Here is a 15752-nt window from a genome sequence, read left to right as displayed (position 1 = left end):
ATGTATTATCCTTTTCCAAATTATATCAGCTTCTTCTCACTGACCTCAACCAACACCACTCAGGGTATGAACACACAACACAAGGTTAGTTCGTTGAGTCTTTTAATCACTATGGCACCAGAAACATCCGGCCACCATAACAACCTTAAGAATTGTTGGTGTATTTAATAGTAATTCTGGTGATTAGCCTGTTCAGCATGATGTGTGCCTCAAAAACAGACCCTAGGCTGGTAACTGTCAACTGGACACCTGGGGCTTAGCACCAGAAAAGACCACGATGCAAATAGGCAGAATTCACTGCATTTATTAACAGCACAGGCTCCTGTGCTCATCTAAGCTCCACCACTCAGATGTTATTTAAGTTTGAGAAACTTACTTACTTTTGTCATGCCTAAGTTTACCAATATGTAAAATAGGGTTACTAGGACCAACCAAAGTATTAGTGTGAATATGTGCCGAATCTATGTTAGTTGTTGTTAATTATTCTTTATAGAGGAATAGACTCAATACAATCAGGTAAAGCCCCTGAATAATCAACAGTTCAGCTAAATTTGAAGTTCAAAGATATTACAGCGGCCCCTATACAATGAGTCAGTTACTTTCCAGCCTCTTGTATGTATACCCATAGAACAGAGATTAGGCAGTAAATGTCAGCTTGGTATGATTAACCACTGCCTTTCGAATTATAGAAAAAAATATCGCTACCCTTTAACATGGCAGCAGAAAAGAAAAAAGCATGCTTGCTTTCAGTTCACTTCCATTCTAGGAAGTGAAACCAGACCATTGGGTGGCAACACAGAGAGAAATCAGGAAGCACTGCTGGTGATTGATAAGGTCCTGAGATTCTGCTAACTCAAGTAAATCAACTAGCCACTGGATGAATCAGACAAGTGAGAGGGAAACATTGGGAAGCCCTTCTCTTTCTGAAGAAGAGCAAGAGAAACTTTTTCCCCTGGCATGGCCTCTTCATAACTCTCCTGTGCAGAGAGTGACTGTTGAGAGGGAAAGAGGGAAGCAGCAAAGCAGCAAAATCTGCAAATACTCCTTAACATGCAAAGAACAACTCTCTGATCCTTTTATCAGTTTTCCCAGATGACAACACTCCTTTAAAGCTCCTAATAAAGCATTCCACATAAGATATAAACTACTCATTTAACTAACTTTATGGTCTAGATGTAAGTTCACTCAAAATTCTCTTGGGGAGAGAGAAGAGGGCAGGAAGTAGATGGAAAGCCAAGCTGCAAATGTGTTGAATAGTGCTTCAAAGAGAACACTTGTCCAACTTTTCTTACAATGTTACTTTTTTGTTCCAAAGGCTGACCACCAAGAAGGGCTCTTGAGATGAAGCCATTTTTGGTTGCCAAGGACATTCCCACAAAGCCTGAAGGATTTCTCTCAGAGCTGGGAACAGCAGCACCCTTAGCAAAAGCAATAAGAAACATACAGGTGGCCAAGTCTACTGCCACTTCACTTTTCACCTTCTTGCTTCATAACATGGGCACATGAACCAGCTCAGAATCCAATTAGACCAGGAGAATAACCCAGTTTTAGCCTCAATATTTTAAATTTCTGAAAAAAGCCCCCAAAGTGGGTGGGAAGGCAGATGCTAGTGACTGCGATTCTTTTCACTTTGAGTTGCTAAGCTTTTAGTGGAGTGACTCATACAGGAGAAACTCAAAAGTGAATAGCAAACAGTATCCCAGCAGTGGAGGAGAATTTATTAAAGTGTTTAAAAGATCTAGGACACAAATTGGTATAATCTTTTGGGAAGCTAACTGGCAATACAGTGACCCAGCAATTCACTTAGAAAAATTTCTTTTCCAGAAATAGTCACGGAAGAATGCAAAATAAATAAATAAATGAATAAATAAATAAATAAATAAATAAATAAATAAATAAATAAATAAAATTACAATAAGGGTATTTCTTAAAGGTATTTTTTGTAATTACAACGAAGTGAAAGTAACTAAATATCAATTAAAGATCATTTAAATAAAATGATTCATATGTACTATAAAACCTTTAAGAAGAATAAGATAGATATCCATGGTATTCTGTTCGGTTTTTTAAAAATCCAATTGCAGAACACTGTGGTCTCATTTTTATTTTATACAAATAAATATATAGGTATTTATTTACAGAAAGTTCCAGAAGATAATTTTGAGGGTGAGAATTTGCGAATTCTCACTTTCCATTTTATTCAATTTTTTTGCTTTGTTTGAATATTTTAGCAATTTTATATACTTTTGAATCAGAAAAAAACTAAACTTTTAAAAAATATTATAGATAATAATCATAACATGTTACTATAACAGGTGAAGAATAATTCCATGTGTATACCTACAACTAATACAAAGATTTTTGAACTATGCCCTTAGAGTGTTCATCATAAGATATTGCTGCTTTCTGGTTTTCTAATAATTTCCCCTTTCCAAGGGGGAAAGAGTTTTGTTTTGTTTTATTTTGTTTTTTTTGTTTTTGTGTGTGTGATCCTGGTCAGAAGTAGGTAACGTTACATGAGAGTAGACATCCATCAAAGATAATTGTTGGTGGCATTCTACTACTCTCTGCAATATATTCTGAAGACATTCATGGCATAGAAATACAGTGGAATGCCACTGATCAGAAAGAGAAAAAAAAAAGTGGCATCAAATATAAAACATTCCAGTGAACTATTTAAGACATGTAAAACCTGCTACGCCTTTCACTAACTGTCAAATACAGGACTGCCCTGCAGTGCCCTGTAGTTCCGTTCTTTCACTACTATAGGTAAGACTGTGGTCAAGACCCCACTTGGCTGCTCTGTCCTCCTACACACCCTGATGCTCCTTTCTGAACAATGAAAACAAAGATGCTTGTTTCCTCAGACGGGCCTCTAGCAAAGGGTTCATGAGTCATGTGTTTTATCAGATGACACAACTGACATTAGCCAATAGTAACGTCAAGAGACCAGGAGGTATACATACAATCAATCACTCAAAAGCTCCATCTCACTACTCTCCTTGGCCTATGTCTACTTGTAGTGCATTAAAGTACTTAATTTTTATTAATATTAATTAATAATTTGATCTAATGGAAACTATTTTAATTAGGAAACTCTTTTTATTTCTTACAATTCTCCTATGGAACAAAAGAACTTCCTCTTCTGACAGGAGGAAGGTCTTGATGTCTATAGCAAACTGGCGATTGGGTCTGCAGCACTGTCAGCGGAACGCAGAGGGCTGCTCAGCCAGTGCTTAATTATAGGAACACCACCAGGTGATCCAGAATACAGGCAAATTCCTCCATCCTGTCACACAGCATCCAGGGATCTTTTCAAAACATAAATCAGAACATAAAACTCCTACAATAGTGTCTCACTGCACTTAGGATAAAATTAAAAGGTCCCCCCGCGGACTTCCCTGGCCTCACCTACCTCTGCACGCCTGCTACTTTTCTCTAGCTGCTCTGGACTTTTTTTTCCTTCTTCCTCCTGTTCCTTGAATACACCACACTCATTCCTGCCTGAAGGCTTTACTTGAGCTTTTCACTCAGCCTAGAAACCACTTCCCCCAGATCTTCTCTCTGGCAAACTACAAGCTTTCCTGTACCTCTCCACATTATCCTGCTGTATTTTCAGGATAGCACTTATCATTGTGTGAAATGCTCCTGTTCGTTTGTTTACTTGTTTTTGATGTTTATTGTCTATGTACGCCTAAAAAGCACAGCAGCTCTATGAGTCAAAGATTTATCTTTCTCATTCATGTCTGGAATCCTACCACCAGGGACATTTTCTATTACAGATATACTTTTTGAATGAATGAACGAGTTTAAATCATAGTAGCATACAATTATTGGGGGATTTAGAAATTCAAACTTATTGCAACTTCATAATTCCTTAAAACCATAATTCTAAATTTTACAAGACTCCTCTTTCTTTCTTACCTGAAAACACAAGATAGACATTAGTTTACTAAAGACACGTTTATCTACTTCATTTTCAAGCTGACACATAACCGATTTTTAAATGAATGCTAGTTTTCTGATCCAGATAAATAGCTTTCACAAAAGAATAGCATTGTGAAACACGGGAAAATTCAACTGTGTTTGAATTTAATTGAGACACAGGTTCAAAAACACGGGTCCTTGACGTCAGTATGAATATCAGTGCTTCTCACACACTGCTAATACCACTGATTGTTAATTCGTTAAGAATATAGAAGAGAACATAAGGTGGGAGAAGAAAGGTACATAAAGTCAAATTTCTTGTAGAATGGGAAAAAGACGATGACAAATATCAGTTTTATTAATTATTTAAGCAGCAAGCTAATTTCCTTTCAAAGGCCCTCCAAAGATAATCAATCCTTGCAATGGCTAACACCATTTCCAATCAAGGACAACTGGTGAAGAAAAGCTGTAGCCGTTGAACCAGGCAGTTACCAAAAGTGTAGTGACTTAGTGACATTGGACAACTGTAACCACCTCCTCACAACACGCCTTTGTTCTCAGGTTCTCACAGATGTGATTCCATTTGAAGCTCTCATGACACAGCAGTGTTTCACTGGTCCCTGAAAACATGCTAAAGACAAATATTGTAACCTCGGAAAACATGAGTCTTCCTTACCCACTGCACCTTCTCTAAGAAGTGGAGCAAGACCACCCAGTGCTCCATGTAAATTACAGAGTTTTATGGTTGAGCCACGAAAAAGAGAAGGCCGTGCTGTTCTCCTTTTCTGTCACGGTGAATATGAAATAGTTACTAATGCTAAGGGAAGCTTTATATGGGCCTTAGGATGGGCATCTTCAAAACTATGAAAAAGTCATCTCTGCCTAATTTAGCTGACTCCCTCCTATATTACATATATGTAAGAAAAGGATTAGGGGTCGTTCAAACACAAAGTGTTTCTAGATTTCATTTTAAGGAAGTCATGGGCTTAGTAATTTCAAACTTACACATGGTTTAATGGTTTCATCCTCTTACTCTCTGACAAAAAATTTAAATTCAGGACTATTTCTGTAAAAGACCAAAACTTCAAAAATAATAATCAATACAGCCAAGTATATTTAAAGATAAAAGTCAATAATAGTGCTAAAAAATGATAACAATACACTTTAGAAATTAACCTTAGGCCAAATTCCACCAGAAGACCTATGGATAGATTCTCAGAAAAGCTAGCTAAGCTAAATAATGAGTATCATGGAAGTCATAACCACATAAGTTACAAGGTTATCTGAGTCCTAAGTGTCTTCCTGAGAATCTGTAAGGTATTTCTAAATCTACTACATCCACTGCAGTCTATGGACTGCAATTTCACTTAGGCTGGTCTTATAATTGTGAGACGTTATTGCAGTATTGAGAAACCCGGAGGAAGTCATTGCCCCACTTAGCGCACGGTACTTCCACCAGAGAGTTAAAGCTAAGAGGTAACATGATGAGAAAGATTTTATCCTCACAGCTGATTCCATACTCACTGAAACTGAGAACTAAACCCACTGTATTTGATAAGCACCCATTGATTGCACTTGTAAATCTTGTAAAGAACAGAAAAGGAATAAAGAGAGAAACAAATCAAACTAAGGAAATTGGGGAAGATAAGTGGACAATGAAGGAAAACACCTCCATGGTAACAAAATAGAAGAGATTATTTATGAAGAGCTACAAGCTGATGAGCTCCAGATGTAATTTTTTAAATCTACTTATCCCAGGTGTTTTCCTGCTTAATAAATATAGCATCCAAGTTGGAATATTGTTGAAGCATTGAATCACCTAAATTTTGGCTATGCTCTTCTTCTGCTGTTAACTATTCTGAGGTATTTCTCAGTAAGGTAGCCGCTACTAAAATCATCAGTACATAGGCTTGGCAGAGCCAGAGAGAAAAAGTACAGTGTACAGATTTGTTTCTACTGTTTCCCCAAAACAGAGTCTCACAAAAAATATGCCCTCAAATTTGGTCACTGTGTAGCTGTCAGAAAGAGAAAATCTGCTCCAGTTTCTAACTCCGAACGTTAAACCCATTTCTCGTGCTACTGGGAAGTTATATAGCTCCGGGAAGTCATGAGGCACCATCAAACTGTATCCGGGCAGAATAATCAGTCAATCAGAAACTTCAGTTCCAGTCGGATGGAAGTTTTGCAGCCAACTTGGAAAAGCATACAGAACAAGTTTGACTTTACTGCCAAGATCATTTCCAGGACACTGGCTAATTAATTATAAAAGCTTTTTCAAAACAAATTTGTGCCTGGTAACCTTTTTTTCCTACCCAGAGAAAAAAAGCAGGTTAAAAAATAAAAGCCTGAGTTTATTGTGTTTTTCGCCATAGCTTCATTTTCTTGGCAAGCCCATTTTCTTCTTATCACACTAACATGATCCAGGGGTATTTGTATTAGAAGTTACTAAAATAGTAGGTATAGAAACTGGAGCTATTAGTTTGAATTCCTACTCTATCTTTGGTTGCAGAAGAGATCATGGGTCTGTTACAAAGCTTCTTTTCAAACTCTTGGTGGGAAGCAAAGAACATAGATAGTTGTTTTGGTGGGGGATGAAGAGCGCATTGGATTAACAATGGCTATCATATTAAGTATCCAAAGATGGACGGTGGCTCTTATAATGGTATACAGGTCAATCTCATTTTCTGGCTTTAGAAACAACAAGAACAAAACTCCTGAATTAAATCTTCCTGGTTTCATTTTAACATGAACCTTAATGAATATTAAATGTTAGTGATAGGCACCAAAGAGTCTGGTTCCAAGAACTGCCATCACACAGGTTTTATAGCAACTTAAATCAACACCCCCAAATCATAATGCTCCAGCCTATTGCTTCTAATACCTGAATCAAAATCTTATGTAATACACATCTTATACCATCAGATTTCTTCTGCATATGCCCTGATATGAATTCCTGCCAAGAGAAGAACTGTGCCTAATAAAAGAAGCCTTTCCTAAAAACTCTCGCCTTATCCAGAATCAAGACCCCTGGCAAACTTCATTATTAGAATGTTGCTTGATAAATATTGAATGGAACCAAGACTGTGCAAAATTGTTTTGGCGGAAATTCTCAACAAGATCTAATAGACAAGAGTTGTCCTTTTTCTGCTACTGGTATATACCTGCCAGTGTATCCCATATTTACATCATCTTCACCCTGATGTTTCAAGAGGTAGGTAAATGGAGGGGAGGAGAGCTATCCATATTAGCATTTGAAAGGGGAGCAGCTCTAGGAACCAAGAATTAATCTCAGTATAAAAAGAGGAATTAGGCCTGACCAAAGCAGAGACCCTCTTCTAGGAAACATAAATAAGATGAGAAGGATAACACCAGATTTCACAGAATCTTAGAAGTCACATAGGTAATTCTGAACTTACCTTGACAGAAAATGATTATAAGCTTTTGATCCAGGGGAGAAATATGAGGGCAATAATATGAAAAGTATGTTAAATTGAGAAAATAGAGACATGGGATTAGTTCCAAAGGTTTTTCTAGCAATCCATTCTGAGATAGATGATAAAGGTTGAGCTTTATCATTTTAGGGTTGAGCTAGTGAGAAGAAGGAAGAATCCAAAAGCTGCTTCAGAAGAAAAAATAAATTTCACCTTTCCTGTTCTTTTTATAATTCACCAAGACCTATACACCTTATCAGTATTATAAGTGTTGCCAGTTAAAGAGGAACATCGTCACAGAGAAGGCTTCATTGCCTTAGGAATATATAATTCAGATCTATTTATTCAGGTAGAGTTTTCATCCATTAGTACAAATAACTGGTTTGGGTTTTTTAAGTAAAATGAAAAATTATGTCTACTCACCATTTTCTATTATCCACCCAGATATTCACCCAACTGGGAAAATGGCCCAGTTTCCACAATATTCTTTTTAAAGAAGGAAATTTGAGATTCAAAACCTAATTGCTCTTCATTTCAAATAGGCTACTTACTATGTGTTTTAATAGACAAACAGCTAACAAACACTATATTACCTTTGCCTGAAGTATCCCACAAAAGTTAACAATTGCCAGCATTTCTTAGTCTTTTATAGTTTATCAGTGCACTTTTTCATGAAGTATCTCAATTAATCCTCATAAGAACCCTGAGGTAGGAATTATTTTTACTGTTTTAAAACTGGGACAACTATAGCTCCAAGATTTAAACTGCCTAAGAGGATATATCTGTAAAGGCCGGAGTCAAGACTCTAATTCTTATCTTTTGAACTTCAAATCCCTTCACATACTGCTCCCTCTTTCCTCAGAGAAAGTGCAAAAACCCCATCTACACTTATTGGTTTATTTTAAGCTAGGGAACTATCATTTCTAATCTTTTCCCAGCATCTTCTAGATGTATACTTAGTCTTACATTTCAAAGAAGCAAGAATTCTTTGCTTACCTGGTCCTTCTCTGGTTTATCAGAAATGTCATTCAGACTGGCAGAAGTCAGATTCCTATGGGTCATGGCTGGGCTACCTGGAAAAAAAAAATCAAATCCTAATTAAAGACTTCTTTTCAAAAACCCAAAGGCTTCGGTTGTATACTTTACGAACACGAGTAAATGATGATGGACATGGTGATGAGGCTTCAGGTACGTCCAGGTTAGAGCACAAACATGGTAAAGTGGAAAGTATGAAAAAATCCCAAATAACTTGTTTAAATCTTACTGCCTGGCTCTCTTTCAAGATAAGTTACACTTTTAGAGAAAAGTCAAAAACAGTGAGCATGAAAATAAATTTACTCCTCGTTTGATTTACTTTTTGTCACAGCCCTTTTACCCATCTACCTAGTATCCTTTCCTTTTCCCATCCCCTGCAAAGACAGGCTGTTTCCTCGGGTGAGTAGAGCTGGCCCCAGGATACAGGCCCAGCCCTCTTCTCCCCCAGGCCTCTGCAATCCTTCCTAGGACAGCACTTGCTCTAATCAACCCAAAAAGCCACCTGTGTTCCCTTCTCTCGCTAACACTTTAATTAAGAATATTTATTCTTAGTGGGCACCTGATCCAGAATCCCTGTTCTTTGCTTCAAAATAGTATTATCACAGGCTCCCCCTCTCTGCCAGACTAAAATAGATGTATCCGTGCTTTGCCCTTAGCATTCCAACTTCTCATTCAAGTCAAGGGATGGTTTCACCAGGAATACTTCATGGGAACCAAGTTGTGTGGCAATATAGCTGCAGTAGGTAAAATCCACTGGCAACCTAGTCAGTGACTTCAGACACAGTGACACAGAAGAGAGAGGGGGGACAGCTAGAGGAGTGAAAGATCATTTTCAAGTGGACTGTGTTAATCAGCAGGATACTGTGAACTTTCCTTCTGTGGTAGGACCTGAAATTTCTAGGCTTACTAAGCAAAAATAGTAACTTTTCAAAGCTAGGGTGCTTGACCTAACCCCTGCAGGGTGCTGAGTAATGCATTCATCATTTAATCCTCAGTGATCTGACTCAGGCTGGTCTTCACTCCAAGAGGACAAGGGTTGAAAAAAATCACAGAAGCTCGAACACAGCTTTGCTTCCAAATAATTCTTTAGATTACAGACTTTAATTCCTTTAGATCAAAAAGTCAACACATAATTTTATAAAAGACTAAAAACTACTCCTAATAATTTAATGTCTATATAACATCAGCTCTTTAAATAATATAATTTTCTTTAACTACTAGATCAGAAAAATCATAATTTTCTTGGGCTGGCAAGGCAGGATATTTTCCACTCCACCGCATTTCATTGAGTAAGCGTGGCCTAATTCTCTTAAATCCTTTACCTGGTTGGATGTTTTAATCCCAGGAAAATGTGAGCACAGAGCATTTTTCAAAGGAAAGTAACATCTGAAAAAAGTGCTTTATGAACAAAATTAAAAGAACCTCTCTGAGGTCACATTTTTTTCTTTGAACTGCATACCAAGTTTCTAGTGTCCACTCCATACAAAAGACACCAGGTACAAACACGAATGCCCCAAAATAACGTGGGGCTTAAAACTAACAGGAAACGATAAGTAGATATAATTTTGCACTTTACATTAAAAACAAAACTAGTTATTTAAACTAAACGGGTAAAAATTCTACCTGAATAAGAAATGTGAACTATGCAATCCTAATCATAAATTAAAAGTAGCTTATGTAAGTGATTAGATAAGACTGATTTCTAATTATAAAACAATTGTATGTAAGTGGAAGTTCTGAAATAAATTGTAAGAAGTTTCTTGTTGAATAATTTAAATTTCCTGGGCAATATCCTAAACTCACTGATTTGATTTGGTACATTTCAAACCAAGCACTGTCCTAACTGCTGCAAAATCTGAATAGGTAGAAGCCAAACAAATAAGGCTTTTATTATTATGGTAATCTGGACTGATAGCACAGCTTTTCCAAGAAACCACATATACCATCTCATCATTTCTTGCATTTCTAAAAGACAGTTAGAGTCAAGCTATCTATATTTGTATGATACGCGGGGGGGGGGGGGGGGGTGAAGGAGGCACAGGTCCAACAGGCAGGAACCAGAAAGGGAAGAGGACGCCAATGTTAAGAAATAATCCAATCTATTGTCGCTCCTAACATTATTTAATTCTCATTAATAGAAGTAATATTAGTAAATGTAGTATTAAAGAGTAGTATCAGTACTAGTCACCAATGTTTAAGTTTGTAATACACTTGAAGAATTCTGAAATCAACACTTCCGGGTAACACAGCAAGATGATCAGCATTCTTCAATCTTTTCCTACCGTCCTCCCCAGCAAACACCCCACACCTGCACCCTAACACATTGAACCAGGGACAGATGCTTCCTTCCCAATGCGATGGTTCCCAAAATATGGTGTGGTTCTTTGACCATCAGCATCACATAAGCACTTGTTAGAAATGCAAACTCCTGGAACTCACCCCATAACATCTATATAAAAACTCTGGGTACAGGGCCCAGCAATGTGGGAATTAACAAACCTTCTAAGTGATTCTTAAGCATCCTGAAGTTTAAGAACCACTGCTCGAAATAAACCAGTTACCGTAACCGGAGGGTGTCCTGGTCAAAATCTGAGTTGAAAGGTATATATATAAGCTTAAGTAGCCAGAAAAGTAGTTCTGATAACCTTGCTCTCCTCCAAGCTACTGCTCCAAACTGTCGTATTGCAAGCAAATCGTTAAATTAGCCACATAAGTACACAAAAATGACCATACTTGGCTTTTCTTCTAAATCTTCACCTATAGTATCATACAAATAAATAACTTTGTTTTGGAAACTCATTGTTTAATCAGCCTTTTTGAGAAATGTATCACCCAATTCAAAAAGACAAAGATAAGAGCCAAAAGAGATTACAAACGAGATTATACCTGGGAATCAGAAATGTGCGTGTAGCATTTTAGCGAACCCAAGGAGCTGTTACACAACAGGTTCCTAACAACATTCTGTTGTGGATATTTTGCTCCTGACATTCAGTAAGACACATTGTCAGAATAAATAGGTGCTTTCTGTTTAGAGTTTTGGTCTATAATACAAATTCATTATACTGCAATCCTGAGTGAGTCGGGGTAGTAGAGGAAAATGTCACCTTATACCGAAAAGGTGTGTTACAAGGATACCCTGACGTATGCTACTTCTCGTGCAAGTGGAGATTCCTTTACTCAAAGCCGCCACCTGTAAACCCTTTCCATCTAAAATCCAAGGCATACAAATGTCTTATAATTGCTCTTGGTGCAGAGAAACCTTAGTTTTTTTAAGCTTTGATTTTTAACAAAGAAGAAAAAGAAGAACCAGCCTCGAGTGCATAATTATAATTAATTTCCATATCACTGTTTTCTTGCCGTAAGAAAAAGAGCGCTTTGGAGAATCACATTTTCAAACAGTTTCACACAATCAAAAACAATTTCATTTTCAAAGTACCCACTTGGCAGGTACATACTGTCTTCTATAAAAATTAATTGAATTCTTTACTAAGTTTGAAAATCACTGTTATTCTTCAGCACGCATGTAGCAATTCATAAAGTCCTTTGTAACTGTATCTGTTAGAAACAATTAAAAAGGGGTAAGGAGAACATACAGGATAGGAAGAGAATATTTAAATGTGTACATATCAGATAAAAATGTAGCTATGTATGTAATGTAATGACACAAACTGACCCCTACACACACATCTCATACCTTTATAACAAGCTAATAGAGAATCTAGGAACAAGCTGAAACAAAGATCACATGGGCGATGAAATAAACCAGGTTTTTTATTCTTAATAATAATTAAATAAAACTGTAACATAAAAACAACTACAGTAACTTACGTACAATGGACTTTTAAATGAATCTGTACCTTAAAGTCAGAAAATTCAGAGCCCTGGGTATGATGTGAACTGCTTGGGACCAAAAAACTATTAATAAATATAGTTTCAGAGTAATTCATGCTAATGTGTTCTATCCCCGACTGATTCATTGATATTCTTTTCCCCTTCTTTGTTGACATAACACATCTACTGGAAAATGTCTATATCTAAGATTAAGGGCCAACAAACCTTTTTGAGTACTATGTACTTAACTTACATTATCTTATATCTCATATACACTTTTTGAGGTTAGTATTATTATTACCACTTTACACATAAAATGAACCTCAAGGAGATTAAGTTCATGGTCACACAGCAAGGGGTAAAAACACAATTTAAAACTGGATCTCTGAATACCAATCCCACAGCCTGAAACAAAAACTGGTCTCTTTATGTTACTTACATAAATAAACACATAAACATCATTCCTAATGGAGAGAAACTTTAATGTATAACTACAATGGATATATTATATTTCCATGGCAATTATGTGAAATATGTTACTAAAAATGTTTAAGGTAGAAATGTTCTTGGTTTCCAATTTTAGCTGTGCCATCATAGAGACTATTCTTTTCTTTTAAAGACCATTCCAATTTTGTAAATTCCAAAACTAGAATTTACATATCTTTGATTTTTTTTTCATTTTCATAAGAAAAAATAGTGATGGAAATATTGAACTCAGCTACTCTGTTTGCCACTGAGATTAAACAGTAACCCCAAACCACAGCTTTGTGTCAAAGAAGAAAAGATACTACAAGCAACAGCAACGTAATTATAAAAGCAGTAACACCACATGCTTCTGAATGTCCTAATTCACAGTTACAGCCAAGTGTTTGTAAAATTCCACAATGATTATACAGCCAATTCTTCATTATTTCCATATTGGTTTTTCACATTTCAGGTTACTCCAACTGCAGTTTCTTTTCATTTCAACCACTAAAGCAGGAAAATAATGAGAGAAAGCGAGAGAATCATTTGGGATACTCACAGTAAGTTTGACTGAGAAAGTCTAGAGGGAATAGCTAAAAGATAAGCTTGGATTTTGTCACAGCAGTTTCCTAGTCTTCCATGGCAACAGAATATCCAGCTGTCCTCACCAAAAATAATAATAAAATAAGCATGACATTAAAAATTCCAACCCACTCTTATTCCCCATCTCCAAATAAAATATAGAAATATTTAAAATGTAAATATTAGACTAAGGAATGTTAAAAATATCAGAAGTAGCCTTTTGAAGTAATTTTGTAACTAAGACAAATTCAGTTTGAATATTTTTACTCATTTCAATTGTAATTGTTTTGTTTCATTTAGAGAATTTTTGTTGTTTGTTTATGACATAATGTCAACTCCAAGGATCTTGGTTTGTCTTGTTCACAGTTATAGACTGAGCTTGGCACTAATGGCACTTAATAAATATTTGTGAATGAATTAATAATAGCAAGTGGGTATCATTTTACCTCCATTTCCAGTTACTACTACAAACACTACTGTTCAAAGTCCATTTCCTATGGAGGGAGATGTTGTGTGCACACTCCAGGAGCTTTCAAACTTGGAAAGCCTTAGAGTAAATAAGGAAGTTTGTAGCTGGCCCAGAACTAACAGAATGGAAAGACTCTGCCAAATTGGCTAAAAGCCTGTCAGTCAGTAGTGGAACAGAAGTAAGAGGCAATAGAGGTGAGAAAAAGAAACCCCCTATGAAAGAAGAATTGGGAGGTGAGAATGAGAGAAGTGGAAAAAAAAAAAAAAAAGAAGAAGAAAATAAAACCTCAGCAAAAGAAAAGGAGAGCCTTAGGTAGTCTAGGGAAACAGAAATAGCTCCAAGAATTTGATTGGCTTGGATAATGAAAATGATTTGAGGGAAAAAGGACAGCAAAAGATCCAGGTAACTATCAAAGTATGTGAGTAAAGCTCTGGCCAAAAGCTGAAGGCATCCTAGTATGTGGGGCAAAGATAATGGAGAAGACATCCTTCTAGAGAGACCTCGAAGTGTGCTGGGGCCAAACCACAACATAACAAACATCTATGCCAACGAGTCCTCACAGAAACTATTCTTTTCTTTTGAAGACCATTCTCTACCCTTTTGAGACTTCTGCTGCCCCATGCCTCTGGATAATCTATCTAAGCTCAATTTCCTTGACTCCATTCTCTCCTGTTTTTGAGTTTTCTGACTACTCCGTGGGCTTTTCCCATGTTAGATCTTAGACATCTGAATATCAAATACACAAGATTCGCCTCTTTTAATTCTTTTTAAATTTCAACCAGCAAAAGCAAAATGTTCTAACCATGGAGACTCTCATTCTAATAATATTGCATTGGATACTTCTTATTATACTCTAAAGTAGACAGTTTAATTTTTTTAAAGCATCATTTCATTCTTTTTCTGCACGGAGACACATAAAAAAGACATTGAAAAAATCTCTACTCAGCTGAGGAAACATTCAGAAACAAGCAAGGACTGGAAAACTTACTAAATAGGAAAGTCCCAAAAAGTACTTCAACAAATCTATGGTCCTTGTGATTACATATAGAATTTGTGATCCTATAATAATTCTTTCCCTGTCATACACACACAAACACACACACACACACACACACAGAAACAAACACACACACGCACGAACACGATTTTATTCTGTCCAAGAATATTGATGGAAGTATATAAAATAATTCGTGACCTTATCTCACAAAAATAGAAAAAGAACGTACCATCTACAAGCCTATGCTATCTAATGAAAGGATTTTTAGGAAAGACCAATGGCAGCTTATGACAGCAGCAAATAAACATCTCACTGCCTTCTCTGCAAATAGGCATTGACCCAAAGTGATTTTACTAAATGCCCCAAAGCCAAGTTAATCACTCCAAGTACATGTAGCAGTGCCTGATTTTATTAGTTGGGCCTACTCTCTTGTATCTATATGTAGATATCAGATCCAAGGTACAGTAAAATTGTGCTAATTCAGATTAATGGATAAATTTTCTGAATTGACGAAGTGTCTACATTTGAAACAATTCACAAAGGCTACCAATTCAACTTAGTATATGACTAAGCAAATGCGTTTATCCCTGTCCCTTCCTATAAACATTTAAAATGACAGAGCAGAAAAATACTTTAAAAAATTATGTATATGTATATATGTGTATATATGTATATATGTGTGTATGTACGTATATATATACACATATATACATACATATATATATATATATATATATATATATATCCACATCAATTAAAAGAACTGATAATAGTGCAGAGAGGCATGCAGTCAAATACAAAAAGATCTTCCCTGCAAAACTTAAAGAAGCTCCACACTGGAAGAGGCCAACTATAATGGCGTCTGAAAGAGATGTTTATGCAAAATCTATGCACATAAAGTTTAATACCACCCCAATGGGCAGAATGTTCAGCAGCCAATGCATTTACACAGCAGGGCTCTTCACTAAAGAGGTGTTCAGAAAAGACCAGGATAATTTGTGCAGGTGTTCGTACC

General features: G+C 36.4%; 1 protein-coding gene across 8 annotated transcripts in view; it reads right to left on the bottom strand.

The window, feature by feature from the left end:
• Positions 1 to 15752, bottom strand: part of SLC4A4 (solute carrier family 4 member 4) — a 340077-nt gene that overhangs the window by 130878 nt on the left and 193447 nt on the right. For all 8 annotated transcript variants that reach the window (XM_081050644.1, XM_081050643.1, XM_081050641.1 and 5 more), the window contains one exon: positions 8355 to 8431. In XM_081050644.1, coding sequence (XP_080906770.1) covers positions 8355 to 8431 — 77 coding nt within the window. The remainder of the gene's footprint in view (positions 1 to 8354; positions 8432 to 15752) is intronic.

Source organism: Rhinolophus hipposideros (genome assembly GCF_964194185.1).
Source record: "Rhinolophus hipposideros genome assembly, chromosome: 1".
NCBI classification, from domain to species: domain Eukaryota; kingdom Metazoa; phylum Chordata; class Mammalia; order Chiroptera; family Rhinolophidae; genus Rhinolophus; species Rhinolophus hipposideros.
The sequence above is the reverse complement of the archived record's forward strand: the minus strand, read 5'-3'. Positions and strand labels throughout refer to the sequence as shown.